Raw genomic sequence first — 26,428 nt, 5'->3', positions numbered from 1 at the left:
TGTTGAGCTTGCAACAGTGGGAAACCAGTGAGAAACCAGTGGGAAACCAGTGGGAAACCAGTGGGAAACCAGTGAGGGCCGCGACAGAAGCGAGAGGGACACACTGCGGAAAGAATTACATTTCTATAGAGGGGAGCTCCCGCTGGGGTCACTGCACCTCCGTCCTGTGACCTTTGAACCTTGACCCTAGACCCCCTGTGCTGTGGGCTCCCAGCCAGGAGAGGATTGATGGATGGGGGCTGGGTTAGTAGATTGAGGGTTGGAAAGGTACACAGTCCTGTCATTATGCATGTCATTATGCACAATAAGCAGGTTACTGATAAACCCTCACACACCAGCCCTTTAATGTGAGCTAAAAACAGGACAGATGATTAAACTGGAATTATTACCAATTATTTCATAGATTTGGACCCCAAATGTGATGTGTCAACAAAACCATTCATAGGCCTATATAATATCAGTCACTATTAGTCACCTTTGAAACTAGACGGGGAGGGGGGGCATATGCCATATGGAAAAAGATAGGTAGCCTTTGCTATAGTTCGAGTAAGGCAGTAGGACACCAGGAAGGAGGGAAGGTGTGTCCAGCATGCGCAGCCTGTCGTAGCACATATTAGTAGTACAACTAGATAGGAAATTGGGACGAATAAACATTGAACACACACCGAACTGTCGTTAGTGTAGCTAGCTAGCTACCTCTGCCTTAATTTGATATTCAGCTGTTATTATTTTAAAATGGATTTGAATACTATTTTAACGCAGCTTGACACTGAAAATGACGAGAACATTGAAATGCTTTTGCTCCAATATAATCGAGAAGTAAGTGAAAATGCTTGACATGTCAACTTGTGGACGTCTCTTTTCCTTTTTTCCTAGACTGTTTAAATTCACAACATAATGTCAGTCTTAAGAATGCAATTTCTGTGTATATTTATGGAAAATTTTGTCAGCTACCAGTAGCTAGGTAGGATTGCTATCTGACTGCTAGCCAGCCTAGCTGTTATGCTAGTTAGCAGTTAAGCTAGCGTGATTGCTAGCTGTCAGCACGACTGATAGTGCAGCTAGTTAGTCCAAGTCAATTGCATTATCTACACAGCTTGCTGTGTTTCATAGAAATCTGTTTATTTTTACGTTATTGGGGTCGGTTGCTTTTGACACACGTTCGTTGTGAAATCAGTGCCAGAAGGAGTGGCAAGTAAGCTAAGCTAACTTGATGGCTAAGTCAGCTAGCGTTATTCGTGTTACAATATAACGTTAGTCAGCAAGGTGTCCAGGTTGCTACCAATCCCTCTTATGTTCTCTTTTGCAGAATAGTCACACTTTCACTTTTGACCAGAACGAGGTGGACCTGAGAAGTGTAAGAGTACAATCCTTTCTGATATTTCCGAATGATAACATTTTGTTTTTTGAACAAAAGTTGAATATGTCCAATAGTATAAACCAAAATAAGTTATATATATACACTTTTCCTCTTTCGGATGCTAACATTCCTCCTCATTCCTCTGCATTCTCCCCATCTTTCCCTCCACATGTCCTCTCCCACTCCCTCTCTCCGTGTGTTTCTCTCCTAATCTGACAGGAGCTGTGCCAGGGGTTGTTAAGGGTCCTGGGGAGGCCGGTGAGGCCTCTGTGCCAAAGTACCTGCCTGGAGACCCTACGCATCCTGTCCCGGGACAAGCGCGCCCTGGGGCCTGTGGCCACGCGGGAGGGCATGCTGGTCCTAGCCCGACTGGCCCAACTAAGGGGAGGCGAAGGGGAGGAAGGGGGAGATGGCAATGGATGCGCCTTCCCTCAAGGTGAACCGCAGACCGAGGAGGAGGAGCGTGTCGTGGTGGAGGCTCTGAAGTGCCTGTGTAACGTGGTGTTCAACAGCGTCGCCGCTCAGCAGGTGGGTGCCGAGGTGCAGCTCGCCCAGGGCCTGTGCTCCCGCCTGCAGAGCGCCCGCTCCGGACGCCACGAGGTGGGCCACGAGGTGGGCCTCTTCTCCCTGCGCCTGCTCTTCCTGCTCTCTGCCCTGAGGCCTGACGTCCGTGGGGGGCTGTGCCGGGAGCTGCACGCCGTCCGGCTCCTCACAGAGGTGCTGGAGCGTACCCTGGAAGTGCGCTGGGTGGGGCCCTATGAGGCTGCTCCTCCAGAGAGCCAGGCTCAGGCCATCCCCGCTGAGGACAACGAGAGGGCCATGGAGGCCCTGAAGGCCCTGTTCAACCTCACGCTTTCTGACACCGGAGACCAGGTCAGCTACTCTGCTACCCTCTAAGGGCTGCTCAACCTTATAGGTGGAGGGCTACCATCCTGCTGTTCATCGCTTTAACCCTGATCTGCAGAACACGTGATGCTAATACTTGTGGTGGTTTATGAGGCTTTTCTGGAACAGTGTTTAACAGTCCTTCCAGTTTGAAAATCCCTAGCTCGCATCCAATAGTGTTGGTACCTTTTAAACCCTGTTTGCCCCACAGAATAGACCTGCGTGCCTCTGCTTTAGCTTTCGCCCAATGACCTGCTTCGTTACTGATCCTACCGTTGTGCATTCTCCATCCTGATAGGACAGTGAGCCCCAGCTACGCCTTATCACCGCCATCATGCGCCACCTCTTGATGCTGCGGACGCAGACGGAGGAGAAAACGGAGGAAGCGCACAGGTAGGAGCACCCGATCGCAGCTGGTTAGTGCAGCCATTCTAGGATTCACCCCATCCCTATCCTCCTGGTTCATAGGCCTGAACGAATATGGATCAAAACTGTTGATATTGATGTGTGTGTATCAGACCCTTTCTTGATCAGTCATCATTTAGTCATTCACGCGCGTTATAAATCTTGATACATTTACATTTAGTCATTTAGCAGACACTCTTATCCAGAGCGACTTACAGGGACATTCCCCCCAAGGCAAGTAGGGTGAAGTGCCTTGCCCAAAGGACACAATGTCATTTGGCACGGCCGGGAATCGATCTGGCAACCTTCAGATTACTAGTCCGATTCCCTAACCGCTCAGCCATCCGACTCCCTATCCCTGATACTAGTTTTCCGATATGTCGCCCATAATACAAACGTTGTGCTTGAGGAAAGGGAGGTGACGTGAGGAATGTCTGTCTGGAGAATGGAGGTTGAGATGGTGTCATGTGATTGATGATGTACCCTATGTGGCTGCAGCTCTCCTGGTCACATGGCTCAGCCAGAGGGCCAATGAGCAGATGGACAGCACTGAACCAATCAAACATTTAGGCTCCGCTATAACACCTGTATACAAACATAAACATGCACAAGTAATGATCTTTAGTATAACAATTGTTCAATTTAAATTTCAGGTTATATTATAGGACCTGTATGATTTTCCCATGCCAACAATGAAAACTGTTCGACTTCTGTTTAATAGAGTTTAATTTAGTGCTAATATGTAGTCTCTGCTGACTGTTACGATGGTATTGATGATGGTTGTGACGGTATTGATGATATTGACTGTTAATGGCCATCATGATAGTATTGAAAATAGTAGTGACAGCATGTATAATTATGGAAGTACAGATGATATTCACAGTGTTGACACGGTGTTGTTCCCGCAGTCACGCCATCAACCTGCTGAGCAACCTGCCGGTGAGCTGTCTGGAGGTGCTGATGGACGTGCCGGTTCAGGGCGGCCAGGAGGAGTACGGCGGCAGGAACATGGACGCCGTCCAGGTGCTGCTGGACTTCATGGAGAAGAGAATAGACAAGGTAATGGCTGCCTGGCCTGAAGGATGGTGGCCATGGTGACGGGTGGGAGGAGCCATGATGCTGGTGATGACGCTGTCGCCTGCCTGATGGGTGTCTCCTTCCAAGCAGGGTGCCAACTACAGAGAGGGGCTGACGCCGGTGCTCAGCCTGCTGACTGAGGGATCCCGACACCACCGGGAGATCCGCAGATACATCAAGACCCAGGTGAACATCCGCTGTAGCGGAAGGGGGGACTCCGTGATTGTCCACCGTGCGCTCGACGCTCGTTTGAATTTTCACAGAAATGGCGATGTAATACAAAAGTTCACAAGGTTACGTCACAGCATTGTACTGTAACATGTAGATGCACAGCTGTATTATAATATTCCGGTTTCAAGTTCCAATAGGGATAAACCCAGGAATGTTATTTTCCTCATTTCTGCTGTTAGCCAGTTAGCCCCATTATTGTCCGTCCAACCACTTTCAATAGAGAAATGTCAAGTTTGACGATACGCAAGACAGATGCTACACATATGGTTACACTTTCATACATGTACCATACACCAGCTATGTTTCAAGTAACGGTCTGTATATATTTAAACAGAGCAAAGTAACGTTCTGTATTTATTAGCCACAGCGCAAGGAAACCACCTCTTAGATACCAGGCACAGTAAACAGATGTAATACTGTCTTAACAGCAGTGCAACAACAACATCTCAGTTACAAAGTGCAAACAATGTCGTACCATTACCAGACTTCACCCACCCACAGTGCTGCTGTCAGTGCCCTTAGCCCAAACAAAAGGGTCGTTGGTCAAGATGAACTTGAAGTGGAGCGTCTCAAGACCATTTTGCCAGGACCGTAGGGACAGAGAGGTGCGTAGTCAAGCATGGAGGCAGAAGCACTGCATGATGGGAAGAGGACCCTTTGCGCAGGGGTGCAATCTCAGCAGGGGAGTTGCTGTGCAGGGAGGAACAGCTGGGTGGAGTAGTCTTGGGGAATGATCTTACCGTTGCGTAGAGAACATGGGCAGAACACGTCGTGCGAGTCATGTGCTTCGTGAGTCATTGAGTCATGACTCCAAGGTTTTTTTTGAAGAGCGAGAGGCTGACAGAGAGCGCTCATGCCGGAGAGAGGCTCTGTCTCGTCCAGATTCAGATTCAGGTGGTGGCAGGACATCCATGAGACGTCAGCCGGGCACGCACTGATGATTTTGTTTACTTGGGGACCGCGACGGTTGGAAGGAGAGACGCTGCTGAGTGTTGACAACATAGCAGTGGTAAGAGAAGCCATGTGATTCAATGACCAAGCCAAGTGAACAGATACCAGTGGGAGTTCCTGCAGAGAGGGGCCCTGGAAGGTCCCACAAGACCTGGATCAAGAGAGAGCGAGGTTCCAGCAATGCTCATTTTTGCCGGGAGAAGCTGGTGGTGGACATTGTCCAGGCCGCAGACAGGTCCTCCGTCACCCCAGAAGAGCAGTCTCTGTTGAATGTCCGGCTTTACTGAAATATATCTTGTTTGTACATCGGTAGAAGAAATCATGTTTCGTCGGCATAACTGTCAAAGAGAGGGGAAGGAGTCCACTCGATCTGCTTCGTTTGGTTCAGCGTTTTTTTCTTCTTTTTTTTTATTACTTTTTTTGTTCTAGTTTAAAAAGTTTTAATTAAACAAAGCAATCTATGGGCCTTGCCATGGTATATAAGTATGTGTAATGGCACTGAATGACATAAATGATGTAGCTAACCAACTAAGATTCCACAATCTTGCAAAACAAAAGAAAGGTTTACCTAGAACAACACACGTATTTACATATATAAGACCCAGGCATGCACCCGCGCTTGGAATTAGAATCAGAATTAGCTCTAATTCGCCATGCAAGTTCACACAAACAAGGAATTCACTGTAGACTGAGGTGAGCTTCAACTGAGGTTCGGAGGATGTAGTGAGCTCCACTGACACCCCTGGATGGGTCCCCCGTAGGTTCTCCCCCCTCTGAAGGACGTGAACATCCGTCCTGAGATCGGCACGACCATCAGGAACAAGCTGGTGCGGCTCATGACCCACGTGGACATGGGGGTGAAGCAGAGTGCCGCAGAGTTCCTCTTTGTCCTCTGCAAAGAGAGCGGTGAGTGACCACATCGCTGACGCCCTCGCACGGCCTGGGGAAGATTCCGGAAGACGCACACACAACCCAGAACTACTCGTAACTCAGATCCATAAATACAAATGCAGCATTCGTAAAGCAGCAATGGTAGGTTGGTGACAGTACTGGGGGTAAGTTTGTTTTGTGTGCGTGTGTGCTCCCTGCAGTGGACAGCCTGTTGAAGTACACAGGCTACGGGAACGCTGCTGGCCTGCTGGTAGCCAGGGGCCTGCTGGCCGGAGGAAGGGGAGAGACGCAGTATTCTGACGACGAAGACTCGGACACAGAAGAATACAGATCTGCCAGGCCTTTGTGAGTGGCTGCAATCTACCTGTAGTGTCCAGTTCATTATATATATTAACTTTTTTTTTAAATTTTTGTTTTTTTTTATACTAGATCTGTCATCACTCGTGACATTCTGATGATAGTTTTATGTTTAATGAACCCCCCCCCTCTGCCTTTCTCTCCCTCAGCATTAACCCCATCACAGGCCACGTGGAGGAACCGGGCCCCAACCCCATGGAGGAGATGACTGAAGAGCAGAAGGAGTACGAGGCCCAGAAACTTGTCAACATGTTCGACAAGTTGTCCAGGTGATCGCCCGGCCTCCAGCCTGTCATTAATGACCCCATGTCATCAGAGACACTTGGTTGACCTTTACTTGTACACACAGCTGTGAATCCAGGTGTGTGTGTGCCTGGGATTGTGTGTGCGTGATGGTGTGTGGGACCCCGCGGAGGCACGCCGTATTCAGACTGACCTTTCCTCTCCCGGTGAAGCCAGCGCTCGTCAGACACCTTTCGGAGGGGTCGAACTGAGCGCGCTCCCTGCCAACCAGTTCATTAAAGGAAGAATCTCCCCCACCCCTGCTTCCCACACCTCAATTAGGGCCGGCCTTCCACCGCCGCCACATTCAGCCCCAGTCAATGGAGCCGCCGGCATCATTACCGACGGCTGCGTCATTACCGGCACGCCACTAATTACGGCCTAATTGGCGGGCGCAGCGGGGTCGCCAACTCTAGCTCCTTTATCTCCCCCCCATGTGCTGCATTCAGCTCTTTAATAACATATAGACGCGTCCCTGAGCCTTTATCCAGCTCTCGACTCATTCATCACAGGAGCCAAACATTGTCGTCGTCCCCCTCCCCCCACGTCCCCCCCCCCCCCCGAGGAGGGGGGGGGGGGAGGGCAGGGCTCTGCCTGCGTTTGCAGGCACAAGAAAGCTGACATTGTCATTGTTGAGTTGTAATGAGACAGACGCGTGTGCTCAGCAGAGGCAGATTCCTCTCCGGGGCTTTCTTCTCTGCCCCTATTCTGTTCTCTTTGATTCTGTTCAGCTCTTCTTCTGTGTTGGTGTGAAGGAGGGGAGGGAGGGAGAGAGGGAGGGAGGGAGAGAAAGGGAACGAGTAGTGTTGTCTCAGCAGGATGCTTAGGAGATATCTCACAGGCGCACAAGAATGTATTCCCCTCCATGGTTAACTGGTCCTCCAATTAGCACATGTTCTGTGTTGTGAACACACATCCACCTGCCAGGCATGGCTCTGTGCTCCTGGAGGTGTGGTGAGGAGCACAGTTTGTTATCGGGGTGTTTTGTTTCCTGGGGACACGCACACACGCACTCCCCTGCCTGCACGATTGAAAATCCGAGGTGAACCTCATTTCTAAGACTGCCTCGGTTGTTTGGGTTGGAATGTGTGTGTGTGTGTGTGTGTCGATCTGACCGTGTCGTGTTCTGGTGGCTTGAGTGTCATTCAGCAAAGCAGGACATGGTGCTAAATATGACTGTCACCGTTGTCTGAAATATTTGATGTTGTGAAACGTTATTCATTGCTCCAAGCAAACGTGACACCAGATAAGATCTTCAAATTTCCTTTTTCACCGGAGAGCTACGTTTGTTCCTCCACACCAAACGATATGGCATTTGCCCAGCGTCATCTAGAGATTGCTTCATCATATTTGCCCCTGGATTGACCCTGTCAGATTTCTGTAGGAACTATGCAAGAATTACATATTCATCTTCAATTCCTCCCAATGAACTAAAATGGGTCCTTTTTTCATGAAGTCTTTCATTGGATAATTCTCTGATAAATCATCTTAAAAGAAGGCAGCGACACTCGGTGCAGATGTAATTGGATTAGAATTGAGGGGCCAGCCGTGTCTTTGAGGAGATTAGACGGTGCACTGATCCTGTAATTAAACTGCTCCAAGGGTTCTTGAGCGCTGGCAGGATGTAAGAGAACAGAGCGATGCGCCACACAACAACTAGGTTTCTTTAGAGGGGGAAGGGTACTCAAGCTGGTCATTTTTTTTGTGCCTGTTTGGCATGTTCTGTGTGCGCTGTGCATATTTTTTATTTATTTATAAATTTAGGGTTTTTTCAATCTCTTTTTCAATTTTCTCTCCCCCATCTGTCTCTGTCTGTCTGCCCATCTCTCCCTGTCTTTCTCTCCTGATATACAGACAGCAGCTGATCCGGCCCATGGGAGTGAGACGGGACGGCACGTTAGCGCCCCTAGAGGAGGCCCTGAGAGCACCAGCTGAGGACAGCTGCAACTCTGACTCCGACTAGGCCCTCCCCACTTCCTGTGCTGCAACTCTGACTCCGACTAGACCCTCCCCACTTCCTGTGCTGCAACTCTGACTCCGACTAGACCCTCCCCACTTCCTGTGCTGCAACTCTGACTCCGACTAGACCCTCCCCACTTCCTGTGCTGCAACTCTGACTCCGACTAGACCCTCCCCACTTCCTGTGCTGCAACTCTGACTCCGACTAGACCCTCCCCACTTCCTGTGCTGCAACTCTGACTCCGACTAGACCCTCCCCACTTCCTGTGCTGCAACTCTGACTCCGACTAGACCCTCCCCACTTCCTGTGCTGCAACTCTGACTCCGACTAGACCCTCCCCACTTCCTGTGCTGAAACTCTGACTCCAACTAGACCAACCCTTACCCCAACACACACACACACACACACACACACACCTGAGGGTTTCAGACACCTCTGAGCCCTGGTCCCGCCCAGGGCAGCACCAGATTGACCAATCTCAAGGCTCCATTTAAAATACAAGAAGCAGGCTTTGTTACCATCAGTTCATTCTTTTTTTCTTTTTTTTTCTTTTTCTATGTTGCCTTGTTTTGACGTACTTCTCCGATCACACCTCTCTCATTTGACACAATGGAAGGTAGCTGTTTTTTCAGACCGGAATTTATTCTGTCAAAATATACTCACAGAACAAATAATAGCCTGGAGTTTGACCAAATTAGAATTCAGTTAGAATAAGAAATTACTCATTCCACATCCAAGGTTTATTTGTTGTCTTTTTTCAAGTGAGTGCCCTGTCATGTTGAAATAATCCAATTATGCTACTATGGATAGGAAGAAGCAAACAGCTATGTGTACCCAAACCTCTCCATTGTAGTGAATGCTTTTATAGGGCTGAATGAATGTGTTTAGGTCTCAGAGCCCTGAACCTCACAAGTAGTTAGATGCTTTACAATAGATAATTCGATCTTTACACAGTGTTGATTATCATTGAAGCCTATTTAAATTCACAAGCATCAGGCCGGCACAATCACACAAGCACATCCAGGATCCGGACAGGGCCGGATCGAAGCTTGTTGCTGACCAGGATTGGGATGGTTTCTGCCTTACCGGATTATGAACTCATGAGACGTGTTTAAACGAAGAAATAGACTTTTCTACCTTTCCTCTGCCAATTCTGCAAGGTCTTTAAATTGTTGCTCTGAAATCTGTGTGCTTTTTTCTATTTTGAGACTCAATTGATTTTCTATATGTGGTTTCTAGTATGTGTGTGTATATATATATATATATATATATATATGTTACATTCTTTCAAATGTTTATTTCTTTGTATGAGCAGGGCTTCATAATGAAGCTGTTAGCTGTGGTTGGTGCAGTATTGGAACGGTCCTGTGTGTCCCACATATTCTCCATAACTGGCATGTTAATAGAATTACCTTTTTTGTCAAGTAACATTCAAGGACTTTGTCTGAATGACAACGTTTTCGAGAAATTGAATCCTTTATTTATTTGCACTATTGTGTCGATTCACACTACACACCTCACTGAGAAACTGAAAAGCAGGGTGACCCAATCTAATGAATTACCACTGTCCTGCTCACCTGAACTTGACAGAAAACATGAACATTCTCCCAAAGTTTTTGTTTTGTTAATCAGATAAGCCAATTGACACACAGACTGCATGTTGAGCTAAATGGTGAATGTCCCTAACACTGAAGGAGAACAATCTTTTAGATTCTTTTTGTATAGTTTTTTTCTTCTTCTCTGACACCCGGATGCTAAGAAAATGATTGTTTTTATATGTGGAGTGAAGCTTCTCTATTGCAATGTTAATAAAAACAGCTACTTAATGTTAGCATTTCTATTTCAGCTGGGAGTGGTCACAACAATTTCACTTCAAGTACTACATGGAAAAGAAAATGTAATCTGTAATCAAATTTAATTCATACTTTTATTATTAAATAGCATATTTTTTACAGTATAAAACAGGGATACAATAGTATTCATATGTCCAACCTTGAGAGCAACTGCATAGTGGGTTCACATGTGGTCCACGCTGACCAGATGAACTGACAAACTGCACTATATTGTCCTACATCACACATGCACCACACCATACACATAAGGCCCTTAGTTACAAGGCAAACAGGTATTACCTTCCCCAAGCTTACCAATGATCTCATCTTTGAATATTCCTAGAGGGAAGGGGGGGGGGGGGGCTGTGTGTCAATTGCTTGGACTGGACGACACTGTGCTCTTGCTGTCCGAGTCACCCTCCTCGCTGCTGCCACTGGGGGACGCTGGGACCCCCGGCCTGGACTTTGGGGGCGGCCTGCCCCAGGGCTCAGTGGCCCCCCTCCTCCCCAGCCCACTGGCCCTCCTCTGGTCCCCTGACAGAGAACTCACCATCATGGCACTGGCGGCCTGACGAAACACAATACAGTCAACGTCAAACGACTGCTGCTAACGGGTACTCTGTGACAAACACTGGGACAGACACTCAAATGTTTCTAATTCAAAAGTTGAGCTCTGTTTGAATCGACACAGGTGGGCCACAAAAAGTACTAATTCATTTCTTTAAAATGACGGAATGAGTCAAGCACTGCCAACTGTTTGCTATTACAATCATGCAGTGGTCGTCCCAGGTGCTAGCCTTAACCCACCTACCCGATCATGCAGTGGCGGTCCCAGGTGCTAGCCTTAACCCACCTACCCGATCATGCAGTGGCGGTCCCAGGTGCTAGCCTTAACCCACCTACCCGATCATGCAGTGGCGGTCCCAGGTGCTAGCCTTAACCCACCTACCCGATCATGCAGTGGCGGTCCCAGGTGCTAGCCTTAACCCACCTACCCGATCATGCAGTGGCGGTCCCAGGTGCTAGCCTTAACCCACCTACCCCGTCCTCCTGTGCCCTCATCAGCCTGGCCACGTCGGAGTGCCAGCCCAGCATGTCCGCGAGTGTCCTCACGGTGTCCGCCAGGTCGCCCAGCTGCATGTGATCTCCACGCCGGAGTGGCGTCTTCAGGAAGGGGCCCACGGCGTCGCGGTTCAGCAGCAGGCGAGGGACTCCGGGCCTGACCGTGTTCACCAGGCTGGCGAATGGCTCAATCTGGAGCCGACGGACCAGAAGGACAGCGCGTTATCAGTTATGTCAATGTATTGTACGACTGAAAAGCCTTCCAGAAATAAAACTGTAGTTTTGTATCTTTACATCTGGGTTGGAAGAGGATAATTTCCAACTCTCTAATTCCCGTTCCTAACTGTTCAGGAAGTAGTTTGGTTTCTTGTGCCCCCTTACGTGTCAGTGTCAGCTCTTTATTCTAGCTCTGGTTACAGGAAGGAGTTCATTACCTGTAGTGACGTTCCCATGACGATGAGTAGGTCAGCTTTGGGGAAGTCTGCTGCGTGCTGGAAGTACTTCTGGGGGAGGTCCTCTCCGAAGAACACAACGTCAGGCTTGACCGTGCCCGCACAGAACGTGCAGATGGGGACCTGGTCACTCATGATGGTGCTCTGAAAGATGGGGAGGGAGGTGGTGGAGAGGGGGAGGAGAGAGGTGGTGGAGAGAGGGAGGAGGTTGAGAGAGAGAGGCAGGAAGGAGAGGGAGGGAGGGAGAACACGTGAGGACAAGCTCACCAAGACAAGGAGAATTATTTCCACTGATGGCACCCTCTGGTCATTACCTTAGCCTCCTCAGCAGGGAACGGAGTGTAGCACAGGTGACAGGAAGCGGTGGCAAAACTCCCATGAGCCTCCACCAGCCTGTCGTCTGGGATTCCACACACTGCGAAGCGTCAGAAAATAATGGTCACACCCCGAAATAAAGAGTCGCAAAAACAGGCCAATAATGGCGCCCATGTTCCTCTGAGATCACCTGTCTCCAGGCCGTCGATGTTTTGCGTGTACATGCGGAGGAGTATGCCCTTGTGGTGCAGCACGCGGATGAAGTAGTGGATGTAGTTGGGCCGGTGGCAGCCGGGGTACAGCTCCTTTGCCAGGGAGAAGAAGGGCCGGGGGTCCTCGGAGAAGTAGTCGATGTTGAAGATGGCTTCCGGGTAAGGGATGCTATACTTTCTTAGGTTGGAGTACAGCCCGGTTCCTGGGGTTCTGGACCACGGGGTGGTGGTTGGAGGGAAGAGAGGGAGGGAAGGATGGAGGCTGACAGCAGATGGGACTACTGGACGTGTGTGTTTGTGTGCATGTAAGGCGTAAGCAGATGAGCAGAGCAACGCCCCCACCCACCTGAAGTCCGGTATGCCGCTCGGCGTGCTGATCCCAGCCCCAGCCACCACCACCACGTTCTTGCAGCGGCCCAGCTTCACCAGCCGTGCCACAGTAGCCAGACCCTCTCTAGGGGCATGAGGCCGCTGTTTCGACCCCAGGGACTGACCCCCCTGGGCTGGGGGACTACCGCTATTGCTGCTGCCGGTCTTAAAAGGCCTCCCCTTCCTGAAACAGTGGTCATTGGGTCAGCTTGGATGTCTTACGAGGATGCCTCTGACTGTCTAGATGTTAATTTCTGCAGGAACACTCATCACAGTGCAGCATTTAACATATTACCTTGCTGGATGAGCTTCCTGTCCACTCATAGTCATCTGACTGAGGCCCTGGGCCAGAACAGAGTCAGTCTGTTTTCTTGGCTGGACATGGTCGGGGCTAGGCCCTGAAGCCTGGGGCTGAAGTAGTTGCGTCTCGCTGGCCTTGGTGGTGGAGCTGCGGGTCACCCGGGTCACCACAGGCTGGGAAGCCTGCTTGTCCCAGCGAGGCCTGGGCTTGCTCATTATTCTGCCTTGTTTGCATATAAAATATATGAAGTATTTTTAATTGGGGTGCACTTCTTTGCTTTGACACAAGTTGGACAGATACATTGGGTCCGTTTCAGTAATTGAGAAAAATCAAATGAAGTAAAATTATAAGACTGCGTCTGTAATTGTAGGGTTAAGCTAGTACTTGAGGCCAGTCTAAATAATATTTGACATATTCACAAATATTACTAAGGTGTTATTTAGAACATCAAAAGTAATATTTTCCTATTCTTACTTGTATATTTAAGTAATGGAAGAAAAAAAAAGTGGAAACAACATAAACAAGCCATGATTAAACAGTAGAGGTTGACTTTTCCTGTGACTTTTGACGCTGTCTTTTCTTCATGTTCGACTACCCCCCCCCCCCACCCCACCCCACCCCCACCCCCACCCCCACCCCACCCCCCCGCCCTTCCCATCCAGCTTACTCTCTGACCCATATTTAAAAAGCATTTACAATAAAATCATAGCAGCACTCCTTTTGTGACTCTTTTCTTTGCCCCGGCAATGTTTTAAAACTGTCACCGTTCGAACAAAAGCCAAAGGCTGTAATATATTTACCCCCCCCGCTCCGTTCACACTCTCTGTCTCGGCAACTATGCTAATACAGCCCACAGCTGTGGCCGCTTTACTGTTGAGGGTGGGGGGGGGGGGCACAGTTAAAAAGAAGATGGTTGGCAGGGTGAAAGAGAAGTCTAGATTGACCGTGTGTCAACAAACCCAGCTGGGAGAGAAAAGAGGATGACCCCCCTGCCTTGGACTGAGGATAAAGGGAGAGAGGAGGCAGGGATAAATGGTATGAAGGCAGGATTCAATAAAGGACAGGAGGAGGAGGGAAAGAGAGAGGGAGGAATGAAACGGAGGGGGTGGGGGGGATTTCCCAAAGCTTCTCTGGGCCTTCAGACAACTTCCATGAGGGATGGAGTGAGAGGGATCTGGGAGAGAGGTGAAAAGGACACAAAAGAGTGACAACCAATAAAACAAGACTGGCATCAGGGTCTGGCAGATAAGGCCCGCTTTAAACTGGAGCTCCTTATCGGCCCTGGGGGGTGTATGTGTGTGTGTGTGTGTGTGGGGGGGGGGGGGGGGGGTGGAGTCACTAACACTACACACATGGAATAAAAGCACATAGGCTCCAGCGAGGAGAGGGGAGGAGTGCTGTGTGTAGATAGAACATCTAAATAGCAATAAGTCAGTTAGCTTGAGGCTCTGAAGGAAAGACCCAACTAATAAGGAATACCCACAAACTGACCCACAAAATAGAAGCACCTTCAGGTTTATTTGATTAAAAAAAAGGTCTTAAGCTGTCCAAGCTTATTTACTTGGGGTATAGCCTACTCCAAGAAAACCTGGAGCCCTCAAGTTTGTCTCGACTCCCCCGGAAAGACTGTTGAGATAGCAGCAATAAATCACTGGTCTGGTTATTAGCCTCAATACTCCAGGCCAGTCCTGACCGAACCTCCATTAGGACACCACCAGGCCAGTTGAAAGGCAGAAACAACTTCCGACTTCTCTCAAGTGATTTTCTCTGAATCAGAACTGAACAAGAAGGGCAGCATCAGTGTGTTTAGGAAGTGACTGGATGTCATGCAGCGGGGGGAAACAAGTGTGTACAGGGGCCAGGGACAGGCAGGGGGGCAGGACCCATAAATCAGACCCACAGAGAGGAGGGTCTTAATGGACTTAAATTCCATCACCCGAGCTGGATACAACTTCATTACAAACATAACTCATCCAGAATCCATTCCAGCATACTTTTTAAGTCAGCCTGACTATGCCTGTCTGTGCTATGTAGGATGTTAGTAAGGCTGACAACTCAATGCTGACTGAGGAACTATAATTACACTGGCTGACTATTCCCTGAAGTCAAGGGACTGTGGTCAAATTAAATGTAATTGAATTGTAATGTCCAGGTCCACAGTGCAGGTTGTAAAGTTATCATAATAGCAAGGTTCTGGTGTTATCTCATGTATAATGGCACCACTGGATACCGCTCTGATCCCGCGTTTGTTCTTTAATGACAGATAAATCCTTGTATAAATGACAAAAAGCTTTAAAGGGGATTCTGAGAGCCCTCCCCCTGGCAGGGCTTTTCAGATGGGGGTCCTACCCCCCCCCCCCCCCCCCCCCGCAGTCTGCCCCCCTGTGACAAAGCCCCTTCCACCCCCAATCAGGACCACCAGGAGTGATGCCCCCCCCACCCATCAGGGTTACAGTAATCTAATTAGTGCTCTGAGGAAAACAGCCAAACGGGTCCTCCAGTCAGAATGGCTCTCTCTTCACCAGAACCGTCACCCAGCTTGGGCCGTGGCAAACAGCAGGTCCATCCAGCCAACCTTGAAGCCAAACTGAATGTTGAACCTCAAGGTTTTGACCAGTCTGGAAACAGACCCAACTCCTGAGTTTTTAAGAACGGTCTCTTTCTCCTTGGCTGGATAGAGAATCGTCCTCATTATTTCCAGACACAATTACGAGGGTGACAAGAAATAGTTAAAATAGCAAGTGAAAAACCGAATAACTCTCTTAATTGCCATGGTGTTCATCTGGCCTTCTGATCTCTGTTGCCCCCTAGAGGTTGGTGTCAGTAGGGTGGTCACCATGGTGACCTTGAGACCTCTTCAACATGTCTGGAGGACGAAAAGTCTATTCTCCTTACCCGCCCATGTCCACTAATGATACATCACTTAGTGCTGTATAATTTGTTGGACTCTCAATTGACACAAAGCAGGTAATTTGTGCTGGGTGTATTGTTTGTCTGAGAGGGAGGGTGGATGGATGTTGCTTGACTTGAGTCTCGTTGCCTAGTAAGCAAACTGGGATTTCCAAGTCAACACAAACGACTGCAAGTAATGACGCTACAGTCCTATAGAAGAGAGGGAATTAATAAAGATCACTCTGGTTATTCTATTTTAAAGTGTATGTAAACACCAAAACCTCTTTTGTGTTAAACTTCTATGGTTAATAAACTCATCAACCCTGGTTTTTATTCAAATTAATCTTTGCTAATGTGTTTTATTGTTATTGGTGGTAAGTAACTCAAGAAGAGGCTAATGTGACATAATACACAAATTAGTAAAGGTTATTTTGCTGCTGCTCAACATCAAAAACGGAGATTGCCAATGTAGGGGGCATTCCCCAGATTTGTCACTATCACTATAGATTTTTAGTCGCAAAGGAAGATGAAAAGTCACTCAATCTAGCGACAAAATCGCTCAATTGGCAACACTGAATTGATGTAACAAAAAAGAGTTTGACTACATTGATCATCAAACAGAGGTCAACATCGCCATCTAACGGCTTCTAGGGCGAGAGAAATAAATTAAATCAAACTTCTTGGACGATGGAAAACGTGTGCCCGAATGCCTACACACTAAAATATTTTAAAAATCTTATAAGATTTTCCAAAATGTGAGAGACCACAAACAGGAGGACCAAAAAATCTTTGATTTAACTGTTTAGCTCAAATAATCTGTAGAACCATCAAGATTATCGGGACATTACCAAAGCTTGTCCGAAGGGGGAAATCGGCCAAAATCAGCCCGATTATCATGTGGTGTTGCCTAGTAGGCTACCCATAGGTGCCATTCATTCACAAATGTGTTTTAGCCTACTCAGTTTTTGCGTAGTAGCGAGTTAATTTGTTATCTCAAATTAGTCATCTGGAATTAACAAATGTGTTTTCCCCGAGAAAACTGTTTTTTTCCCCACGAGTAGCAAGATGTTACCCCGAGCCATACACAGAGATTAATATGGCTATGGATTAGGCGTGGAGAATGTGTGGTTACAATTGAGGATATAGTGGAGTGTGTTTGGGTTGGTACAGCAGGGCCGTAATCATAATATGTATTGGGGATGTCTTGTCAAAAGCTTTTTCAGCCTGTGCCAGGTCTTGATGGAAGAGATATGTGACACGGTGACCTATTCTCCGGCTCCTCTGAGTTAGGCTATATTTAATAGCCTATCTTTGTTTTCTCAAGATCTCGAGTTATGTCATGGTCTCGGAAAAATAACGTTTTGTTATTTCTAAATCTCAAGAAAAGTATTCCCGGGAAAACAATACGCGTTAACAAACGTTTGTTATTTAGAGATGACAGGTTTTCTCGAGATGTCGAGAAAGAGGTTTACCAACCAAGAGGAACGACTAGGAACGGATGCAGCAAACTCAAGTCAAGTTCGCCAGACATTTTGTTGAACTTTTTCCCTTTGTTTCATACAAAAACTAGTTTAAAGAAAACAATGTATGGATTTACCTGCGTATCTCGAAGGCGCAAATTTAGAAGGCTGGTGGGACTCGAGCCAATCGAAGGACAGTATCCTAAAAGCACAGTTGCACCTCCCGGAAAATTGTACATAAACATCTAACAAAAGATGTGAGTAATCAAAGCAGCTACCCACCACGACATTTGCACGTTCTGTTAACTGCCACCGAAATAATTTGTGTTTCTAATGTAGTCCCGTCGCAACGATTTGAGCTGCATCCCCTCAAAAGAGGTAGCTATAGCTAGCAAGCCTCAATGCGGGAAAACAATGACATAAACCCTTCGATTTCCCGAAATTGACTCTTTCGTGCCATTTCTATTCAACCGATGTATCCTTAGCCCTTCTTAACACGACTACAATGTTTCAGATGTTAAAACCAACGGCTAGTGTAATATGACTGACAACCAATCCGATAACAAGCGGAAATTGTTGCACTTGGCACATCCTAGTCGTCAAACCATGTCCGATCGCCACAAACACAGAGCGGTAGAACTCTTGTTCGATTTGGAACCCGGACAGTTCTCTCCCGCCAGAAATAAAGTTACACATTCTCATAATTAGTCAATTACACTCCCTGCTATTGGTGTGATTACGTTTTTTCCTCTTCGGTGAACCGTATTTGAGTTTGTTTCCAATAAAGCGTGCTATTAAAACAAATTAAACAACTAATGTAAAAGATTGTGAACGCTTTGAGTGAGTACTGTAGAAGTCAATAATGTAGAACCCGCGTGTCTGGTGTGCAGAGAGTTGCGAACTGGAGCGTGAAGTGAACAAGAGGTAGGGAGAGGAGACAACTTTCTGGAATCGAATGCAGCCTTAAAAGTTGCTTTTTCGCGTTGCATGCTGGCGACAGTATAGTTCAAGTACGATTCGTTTCTCTGGTAAATTTGGCCTGTGACATCAAGGTAAGCATACAAAAACACTATTTATTTTACGACAATCGGTGGATTGATTTTTTAAGTTAATCAAGGGAATAGGAAAATAGTATGACATTTTTGTCCAATTCAAGTGTCAGCTAGCTAGGCTATAACGACATTACAAGTGATATGACCCCAAATAATGGCAAAGATAGCCTGGCGTTAGCTGTTCTTAGTCCCTTTCAACATTTAGCTGGATACAAGTGATATTCAGTTTTTAAAGTGTTATTTCCAGGAAAGCGTAGCGCCAAAGATTATGTAGGATTGCGTTACTGAGCGAGTTGGTAGATAACAACATGACTTGTTGTTTGCTTTGATGTATCAACTTGGCTTAAATTAGCTAGTGTTAATCACTTTAAACAATGTAGTTTCACATTTAGCTTCATATCTGCCCTGACTTTGTTGTAGACAAACATATTTTTGACATAGCCTACATCTCAAACAGAAGTGGCTTTAGTCATGTGCCACGTCAGTAGCTCGTTGCTTCGAAGTCAATGTATTTTTAAATAGGCTACTTGATGGACTTGGATATGAATTCAGGGATATTTACAATAGTAGGCTATATATGGTACAATGTTTTTTAGTATTGGGTCACTATTTGTTCGGGCCTGATGTAGGTTGGTGTGGTTTCATTCTAAGATATTGGTTGTTTTTAACATTAGACATCTATTTTAGTTAATATGGTTGGATTGAAAGGTAATTTCCTTCGGGATTAATAGTGTATTTAACTTAAATAAATTAAAGTCTCACAGCTAAACCGCGTCTTTTGACAAAGGCTTAAATATGTCAGCTTGAACAGGATGATGTGGGATATGGTGTATCCTTGATATGAGGCAACATGCAGAGCCATGTAGAGAGCAAAGTTTGCACAAGATGGAGCAGCACTACCTGTAAAGAGACTTTATTGTGAAGTATTTTTCATCTGCCACAAGTACACTTGTGTACAAGTGAGTCATGTAGGCTGTGTTGACTAGTTTAAACTGTTGTTGTGCAACACAGCCATGTGTTATTATGACTTGAGACTGAATGTCATAAAACAATTATAAAGTAAAATTCAATTATATTAGCTATTTCTTGAGAATTAGCTAGTCTTCTGTATTTAGGCGTGTGTTATAGTTAGAGTTCTGGTCAGTCCTGGTCCCTTATTATCAGAACATTTAGTTTGCTGTAAGTCATATCTTTTTGAATTTACTCAGTTGACAACAGAAAACAGAATGCATTGTAAGGTATATCTTAGTTGTGAAAACAAAACATCCCTTGCTGACCTCCTGAATTCTGTGTTTGACCATAAAACGGGTCCGCCTAGTTTTGGGTTGTCAGAAAACGAGCACGCCCAAACTCGGGTAATCCTGTTACTTGTTTTCTCTTCTCAAACTCGATTCGGAAAGTTGAGTTACGACTGTGATCTGTTGTCATTGGGTGTAACTTGTTTGTTTTGCCCTTCCCTTCTCTAGAGAGATGAGCCAAGACAGACCTGTGGACAATTCTCCTGCATACCTTTTAGATGATCCGTCAGCTGGTTAGCCCAGTCTCACTCTTATACACACAGTATTACCCATGGACTCCATAGGATGTTAATTGACAGTGATATGTTACGTGCACCTTTGTTTTTCTCCCGCTGTGTAGACACTAATAAAGGCCACCCCCCAGCCCAGCCAGGCATGCTGTCCAGGGTGGCAGGAGGCCTTTTCAGTGCCACCAGGGGGGCCGTGGGGGCCACAGTGGGCGGTGTGGCCTGGATTGGAGGGAAGAGTCTGGATTTGACCAAGACGGCGGTCACCTCCGTAGCCTCTGTGCCCGGAGTGGGAGTGGGGTTGGTCAAAGGGAGCGTGTGCGCTGTGGCCGGGGGGTTCAGCGCAATTGGCTCAGCTGTGGCCAGCAAGGTACCCTTTGGAACAGGGGCCAACAAGAAGGACAAGTCAGACTAAGTGGGCGAAGAATCATTATGTGTGCTGCTCTGTCTGTGTTCTTCTGAAGTGAAAAGGCAACTGAAGGACAGTCAGGTTTGCTTTATGGACCACACCCTATTTTGTGGCCTGGCCACCACAGATGCATGGGTCTTCTTGCCCAGTACTCTCAGGACAGCCAACCACCTGTCTGTAATTCACGCCTTAATAAGTTGGGGCTCTAACTGAGGTTTGAGGTTGGTATGTTATACAAAAGGATTGATTATTGTGTTGCAGGCCATTGCTCATCCCAGCCACCAGCTCCTGGAGGAGAGAATCAGCCATTGGAGGAGATTGTATATTCACAGTCTAAGTGGTTATCTGTGACTTGATGGTGAAATTCTGACCACCACATGCTGGTCTATAACGACCAGTAAATTATGCCTGGTTTCAAATTAGGTTTAGAGTTGGAGCCACAGGAATTCAGGGTTAGATTGAAGAGGAGAGGACGCTGGAAATCTGAAGTTAGATCTTCAATTATACTATTACATTCAAATTGTTGTTTCTTTGAGAAAGTTACTAAGTCAAAAAGCTTTTACTTATTATTTTGTAAATTGACCTGAATCTATGTGGTGAGCTACAGAGCAACAGCAATGTTTTCAAATGTGTGGTCCTTACAACTTTATTGACAGTTGAAATCATCTATCTTATGTCCTGTGAGTGGGTGAGTGTGATGGAATTGTTTCATATATTCCATTAGGTTTAGAAAAGTAATGTTTAACCATATACTGCTTCATTGTATTTAATTTTAAGGTTTGTTGAAGTTAGTGATATACTGTGCCATCACTTGTGGAATGTGTTTCATTGGTCAGGAGTTCAGGCTGGCTGATCTATGCAAGAGAAGAGTTAGCAAACAGATGACACCTCTGACCTTAGTGAAGACAGTAACCATTATGGAGACATGGAGGGAACCAGACATGAGGTTGGTCACCTGAGATGATCATTCCATTGTGGGAGCACTCCTTTAAATAACAAAGCTGAAGATCGCTTAGGCATCAGAACCTGGGAGACGCTGTTGGGGCGTGCGCTACTTCTGATCCCATCTGATTTATTGCCAGATGGTTTTGTGTATTGTCTGTTTGTGCGTTAAGATGGTTGTTTCTGTGTTCAATTGTTGGATCGATAATAAAGACGTATTTGAATGATATCTAATCTAGTTAACTAGCTAGTAATCTAGTTATTACGCATTCATCCTTCAAAATTTCTACCACAGTGAGTCACTTGGGTAGCCTGACCATGGGCGAATCTAGGTTCCCACTTTTGGGGGGGCTAAGCCCCTAGAGAAAACCTATTTTTTTCCTGTGACCCAGCAAAACTAGGGGCGTCTGGGGGCCCAGAAAATAGTTTTAAATAGTGTCCTCTTGTGGGTTTTAGGAAGAGAAATGAACACATTTAGATTTATAATATGAAGAATTGAAAAATAAAATAAATAATGTTTTTTGGGGAGGGATCTAATGAAACTTTTGAGGGGGCTCCAGCCCCCCCAAAATAGGGCTAGATACGCCCATGAGCCTGACGTTGTCATATTTATAATTTTCAAGTCAGAATATGAGTCTGAGAACTCTCCGTTGGGCTGTGTGTATGGGGCGTTTCAACAAACTCGTAAAACAAATGCCTCTTCGCTCAATTTGATAGACCTACAACCAATCAGAGCAACGTAATATGTTGTTTGTTGAAAACGAATTCAACCCAAGTGCTCTTTAGTGACGTGGTTGATTACGTTACTGTTGATCATCTGTCCATCATCGTATAAAGCCCCCCCTGACAATTTGATTGGTCTGAATAGCTCCTGTTCGGACATAGTTTTTCCCCAACCAAGGTTCCCCAGACCTAGCCTGGCTCTGCCGTCCTACGTACTTCCGCTCAATTTTGATTTTGCTTCTATACTCGGTCTGGCCATTCAGTACGTAAGTCAGATTTTGCAGGAGAATTTTTAACCGGCCAATCAGCAAACAGAGGGAGTGGCTGAGAACGATGACGTTGATGTCGTGCGCTAGTTTGTGTTGTAGTTCCGTAATGGTGGCGGAGAAAGATGCGAGCGAAGCGATTCGGTCCATTGTGGCAACGCTGCCGAATATCCAACAGCTAACGAACAGCAAGCAACGGAGCAAGAACAAGTTTTGCTGAGTTTTGTTGGTGGCCATGATGTTGTGGCCCTCCTCCCCACGGGGTTCGGGAACAGTTTGATTTTTCAGCTATGGCTAATTCATTCAAAGTGGCGGCTGCTGGTCTTGCAAATAGGGGAAGCTCATTTTCGGGCTACATAATTTTCCATTTATTTTGCTAGTTCACTGGCTAGTTCTTCCCTACGACACTAGCCTAGCCTACTGTATGAATACATGAATGAACGATCTAACGAAAAAATATTTAACTCGAAGGAAATGTGGGAATTAGGTTAAACTGAATCAAGCAACGTGGTGTATAATTGTATTAAATGTATGATGAAAATTGGCTAGCAATTTCGCCAAGAAAATACCAAGAAATAAGTTGCAGCAGTTTGTCTTTCAACTACAGTTGCGAAATCCGCGATGGGACTGAGCTTGAATGGCTTCGGCGACTTTAGGGTAGAAAATCACTGTCAATCAAAAGGAGATGCAATCTTTTGACAGACCCTTCAATCATCACGCGGAAGCCCAGCCCACTCATCCATTCACCCCCAGAGACACTGAGCGTCCAGGGCGGGACATAATCGCAGCATTCATCCAATGACCGTATAGTTTCAAAGCACTGAGAAAAAACAGTTAAAAACAGCCCCATTGAAGTCCATGGAAGCTGTAGCCTGGCTCTGCTCTCCTACGTACTTCCGCTCAATTTGGATTTGCTTCTGTACTCGGTCTGGCCATTCGGTACGTAAGTCAGATTTTTCAGGTTGATTTTCTACCGGCGAATCAGCAAACAGAGGGAGTGGCTGAGAACGACAACGTTGATGTTGTGCGCTAGTTTGTGTTGTAGTTCCGTAATGGCGGCGGAGAAAGAAGTGAGCGAAGCCATTCGGTCCGTTGTGGCACACTGCCAAATATCTATAAACTAAAGCCGGTCTGAGAGAGTCCGGTTAGGACCAGGCTATGGAAGCTGAGCTTCAACAGGGAAATGCACTGTGGCGCTAGGGAGTGTATGAGAAGGAAATCAGTCAGTCGACCTGCTAACATATGTAGCTGATTCTGAATGAACTCGTCTTCGATATGAACGTGTTCTAACACATTTAAAATGTTAACACAATAGTAAATATTTGATCACGAAGTAAAATGTTAGGGGAAGCTGAGCTTCCCTTGCAGTCTTAAAGAAATCGCCACTGGTTTCTACTTCTGTCCCCTTTACCACTCTTCATTTCCTAACTCTCTGACATCCAGCAGCTTCTTGGCTGCTCTGAAAAGCCCTTTTAAGAACCCCACAAATAATTCTACTTAATATACCTTAAAACAAGAAATATGTATCATAAATTCTTTTCCCAGAAAACATATATGGAGAAAGCAAGACAATAAGCCATCAAAGTAGGTCACAACTCTTTTGTATTTCTTTCAAGAAAGATACATGCAGGGTTCAGAAGTTACTACATGTATCAGAGCAGGAAAGGTTTACTCAAGCTGTTCAACAGAGCCCTCAGTCAGGATCACTGCTCCACTGGAAACCACCACTCCTGTGGATGCCCTGGGGTCGTCAGTCCTGGGGTCCTCAGATACATCTCTCCCTGGAGAACAGACAAGCAAAGGGACAGTCAGTACCCAGCTTCACATACAATTTGATTGCTGACACATTCTTCTAGGGCTTCAGACACTAATCATTTATCCAATTGGATTAATTCTGTATAATTGGAATTGATGCAAATTCACATACTTTTCCTGAGGCATGACTGCGCACAGTTGGCGACAGCAGAGTGGCACACTGTGGCAGAGCAGTGGAAGAACACCTGGGGACAAAGCATTGTGTTAGAATGGTGACCAGCAGAACATCAAGGGCAGGGAGACATAGTTATGCTCTGGCACGGATTACCTGATTAGTCATAGGAAGCCTAGTTGACTGGTCAATAAAGGTGAACATCTTGACAAAGAAGCGTTTGTAGTGTGAGGGGAATTGGACGTTGGGAGAACTGCCCACTGGAACCAAAGTGGTCAAGTACTTGTTGTCATTCTGGTTTGGACAGCTTTTAGAGGAGGAGAAAGAGTGTGAGATGAACGGACAACATAACCATAGACGGTGACGATGCAGAATGCCTGACACCAGAGGACAGTTCCACGATGTGCACTGCGGTAAGTTTAGTAAGAGGTGTACGGTGGAGTAGTTACCCGCCAACCAGGAGGTCCCACTGGGGCATGCTGTGAGGCAGGGGGCTAATGGTGGCCCAGCAGCGGTTGAGGATCAGCACCATACTGCCGTCTGTCTTATCCTTAACACGCACCTCTACGTACACTGGATCCCGCAGCACCTTGGTAATGGGATAGTCTCCCATACCATAATATGAGGAGTAGTACATGTTTTCTGTTGGGGAGGAGAGTTTGGGTTACTTTTCCCATCAGGACACAAGCAGCTCTGGAATACTGTCAAGACAGACTTGAGGCCACTCACCATCCCTACAGCCCTTCACTGTGCACTGGCCATTTGCCAGTCTGAGTTCAAAATTAAGGGGTCCTTCATCATAAACGTCAAGGGGGTTGTTTTTGTCCAATATCTCGACAGTCAGAGTTTGTACTGACATCCCTGTGTATCTGATCTGGAATGCCAGCCTGAAAAGAAAGCAGTTAAATTCAGCCAATTTGAGAATTACATTTTAGTCAATTAAAGTGAGGTGAAACCACATTAAACTCATAATTTTAACCCTGCAACTTACCTTTAGTACAATTATGTTAAAATGTTATTGACACATAATTATAGTTTAGTCATTCTGAATTTGCAAACAAACATTTTCTGGAAACTAAAAACTACAGATGTGTAATTATTTTGAGGTACTAACATTCTAGGCATTCTACAGTTAGTGACTGATGTAACCTCTCAACACTTTTTTTTTATACACTTGTCAACATCCACACGGGCATGTAACGGGCAGCTAAATCGGGAAGTCCACAGACAAATAATGTTCATTATTTTGTGAACAACCTCAACATCATGTAAAGATTAAATTATAATGGTATCAAACCTGCCTTAGATCATTTAGTGATCTGTTTGACACCAAGGAAAGTCTCATCTGCACCTACTTGAAATAGCTGTCCCTTGTAATGTATCCCAGAGGCCCAAAGCTGACATCATAAGAAGACTCCATGCTGTTCTCATAGACTATGAAATCATTTCCTTCCTACAAGAAACAAAATCATACAATTTACTAAAGTACCAAAATGTAGTGCAGGCTCCTCTAACAAACTACAAAATAGAGTACTTGATTTTTGATTAGAGATCAAAAATGTTGTTTTCATGAACAGCAACACCAGTTTATCTTACCATTGCGGAGGTTCCACAAGCTGTGACAGCAAACTGGAAGACTATAAATGCAGAGTTAAAGGCAATGGGTCTGCATTGCGGGTCTGCATCATTCCGAAGACGAACCGAGGTTAGGTCCAAAGTTGGAAGAGTGGCCTCTTTGGACACTACCATCACAATCTGACCGTCTTTGGTGGCCTGTACAGTCACTGATGAAGAACAACAAACACTACAGTGAAAACTATGTCATACATATTGACAACAAGGAGTAGATATTACATGGTCCAAAGCACTCACCTAATTTTCCATAGAAGCATCTCTGGCCATCAAAGCAGCAGTTTATGGCTCTACAACCAGCTGCTGAGGTTATACCAGATCCACATGTTATCTTGACACTTTGTTGTACATCACAGTATGGAGGTGTCTGAGGATACTGGACACTCGACGACAATGTTGCAAACACAGGTGACATGGTATCAGGCCTCTCAGGCCTCTGGGTTGGGTTCAAAGGCTTCTTTGGCCAGATGGGCTTCTGGGTCGGAGGCCAGAAGGGCCTCTGGGTTGGGTACGAAGGCTGCTTCGGCGAGACGGGCTTCTGGGTCGGAGGCCAGATGGGCCTCTGGGTTGGGTACGAAGGCTTCTTTGGCCAGATGGGCTTCTGGGTCGGAGGCCAGATGGGCCTTTGGGTTGGGTACGAAGGCTTCTTTGGCCAGAT

General features: G+C 46.3%; 4 protein-coding genes across 7 annotated transcripts; 2 read left to right on the top strand and 2 right to left on the bottom strand.

The window, feature by feature from the left end:
• Positions 1-535: 535 nt before the first annotated feature.
• Positions 536-10,244, top strand: ric8b (RIC8 guanine nucleotide exchange factor B). 2 transcript variants are annotated; one of them, XM_084671641.1, is made up of 10 exons: positions 536-819; positions 1,310-1,357; positions 1,580-2,233; positions 2,544-2,638; positions 3,559-3,709; positions 3,815-3,913; positions 5,671-5,815; positions 6,001-6,145; positions 6,307-6,426; positions 8,294-10,244. In XM_084671641.1, the coding sequence occupies exons 1-10, from the start codon at positions 736-738 to the stop codon at positions 8,400-8,402; spliced, it is 1,650 nt and encodes a 549-aa protein (XP_084527767.1). In that variant the 5' UTR covers positions 536-735; the 3' UTR covers positions 8,403-10,244. The 2 variants fall into 2 exon arrangements, with proteins under 2 accessions (XP_084527767.1, XP_084527768.1); XM_084671642.1 differs by having other exon boundaries at positions 537-819; positions 3,818-3,913.
• Positions 10,245-10,307: 63 nt separating this feature from the next.
• LOC146258190 (NAD-dependent protein deacetylase sirtuin-3) lies at positions 10,308-17,934 on the bottom strand. 2 transcript variants are annotated; one of them, XM_084671643.1, is made up of 9 exons: positions 17,577-17,920; positions 17,432-17,496; positions 12,937-13,165; positions 12,619-12,825; positions 12,251-12,483; positions 12,060-12,160; positions 11,728-11,889; positions 11,273-11,485; positions 10,308-10,799 (listed from the first exon to the last, which is right to left on the bottom strand). In XM_084671643.1, the coding sequence occupies exons 1-9, from the start codon at positions 17,582-17,584 to the stop codon at positions 10,602-10,604; spliced, it is 1,416 nt and encodes a 471-aa protein (XP_084527769.1). In that variant the 5' UTR covers positions 17,585-17,920; the 3' UTR covers positions 10,308-10,601. The 2 variants fall into 2 exon arrangements, with proteins under 2 accessions (XP_084527769.1, XP_084527770.1); XM_084671644.1 differs by having other exon boundaries at positions 10,595-10,799; positions 11,269-11,485; positions 17,577-17,934.
• tmem263 (transmembrane protein 263) lies at positions 17,437-21,451 on the top strand. 2 transcript variants are annotated; one of them, XM_084671646.1, is made up of 3 exons: positions 17,437-17,551; positions 19,813-19,877; positions 19,985-21,451. In XM_084671646.1, exons 2-3 carry the CDS (start codon positions 19,817-19,819, stop codon positions 20,284-20,286), a joined length of 363 nt encoding a protein of 120 aa, XP_084527772.1. In that variant the 5' UTR covers positions 17,437-17,551; positions 19,813-19,816; the 3' UTR covers positions 20,287-21,451. The 2 variants fall into 2 exon arrangements, with proteins under 2 accessions (XP_084527772.1, XP_084527771.1); XM_084671645.1 differs by lacking the exon at positions 17,437-17,551 and adding an exon at positions 18,142-18,346.
• Positions 21,452-23,795: 2,344 nt separating this feature from the next.
• Positions 23,796-26,200, bottom strand: LOC146258188 (zona pellucida sperm-binding protein 4-like). Its single transcript, XM_084672248.1, has 8 exons — positions 26,011-26,200; positions 25,735-25,922; positions 25,494-25,591; positions 24,868-25,025; positions 24,588-24,780; positions 24,295-24,445; positions 24,139-24,211; positions 23,796-23,992 (listed from the first exon to the last, which is right to left on the bottom strand). The coding sequence occupies exons 1-8, from the start codon at positions 26,183-26,185 to the stop codon at positions 23,880-23,882; spliced, it is 1,149 nt and encodes a 382-aa protein (XP_084528374.1). The 5' UTR covers positions 26,186-26,200; the 3' UTR covers positions 23,796-23,879.
• Between the last annotated feature and the right edge of the window lie 228 nt (positions 26,201-26,428).

This window comes from Hypomesus nipponensis, chromosome 14 (assembly GCF_054491055.1).
Source record: "Hypomesus nipponensis isolate SF chromosome 14, ASM5449105v1, whole genome shotgun sequence".
NCBI lineage: Eukaryota > Metazoa > Chordata > Actinopteri > Osmeriformes > Osmeridae > Hypomesus > Hypomesus nipponensis.
The sequence above is the reverse complement of the archived record's forward strand: the minus strand, read 5'-3'. Positions and strand labels throughout refer to the sequence as shown.

Bases quoted from the DNA above. Each gene is read 5' to 3' on its own strand.
- tmem263 (XM_084671646.1), top strand. From the start codon at position 19,817: ATGAGCCAAGACAGACCTGTGGACAATTCTCCTGCATACCTTTTAGAT. The intron at 19,878-19,984 runs GTTAGCCCAGTC...CCCGCTGTGTAG, and splicing joins TTTAGATGATCCGTCAGCTG to ACACTAATAAAGGCCACCCC.
- LOC146258188 (XM_084672248.1), bottom strand. From the start codon at position 26,185: ATGTCACCTGTGTTTGCAACATTGTCGTCGAGTGTCCAGTATCCTCAG. The intron at 24,781-24,867 runs GTGAGTGGCCTC...CCTCCCCAACAG, and splicing joins AGTGAAGGGCTGTAGGGATG to AAAACATGTACTACTCCTCA. The intron at 24,446-24,587 runs GTAACTACTCCA...CTCCTCTAAAAG, and splicing joins TGGGACCTCCTGGTTGGCGG to CTGTCCAAACCAGAATGACA.
- LOC146258190 (XM_084671643.1), bottom strand. The intron at 13,166-17,431 runs GTAAATCCATAC...TATGCAAACAAG, and splicing joins TGCGCCTTCGAGATACGCAG to GCAGAATAATGAGCAAGCCC. The intron at 11,890-12,059 runs GTAATGACCAGA...CCCATCTTTCAG, and splicing joins TCCCTGCTGAGGAGGCTAAG to AGCACCATCATGAGTGACCA.
- ric8b (XM_084671641.1), top strand. From the start codon at position 736: ATGGATTTGAATACTATTTTAACGCAGCTTGACACTGAAAATGACGAG. The intron at 820-1,309 runs GTAAGTGAAAAT...TCTCTTTTGCAG, and splicing joins TGCTCCAATATAATCGAGAA to AATAGTCACACTTTCACTTT. The intron at 2,639-3,558 runs GTAGGAGCACCC...TTGTTCCCGCAG, and splicing joins AAAACGGAGGAAGCGCACAG to TCACGCCATCAACCTGCTGA.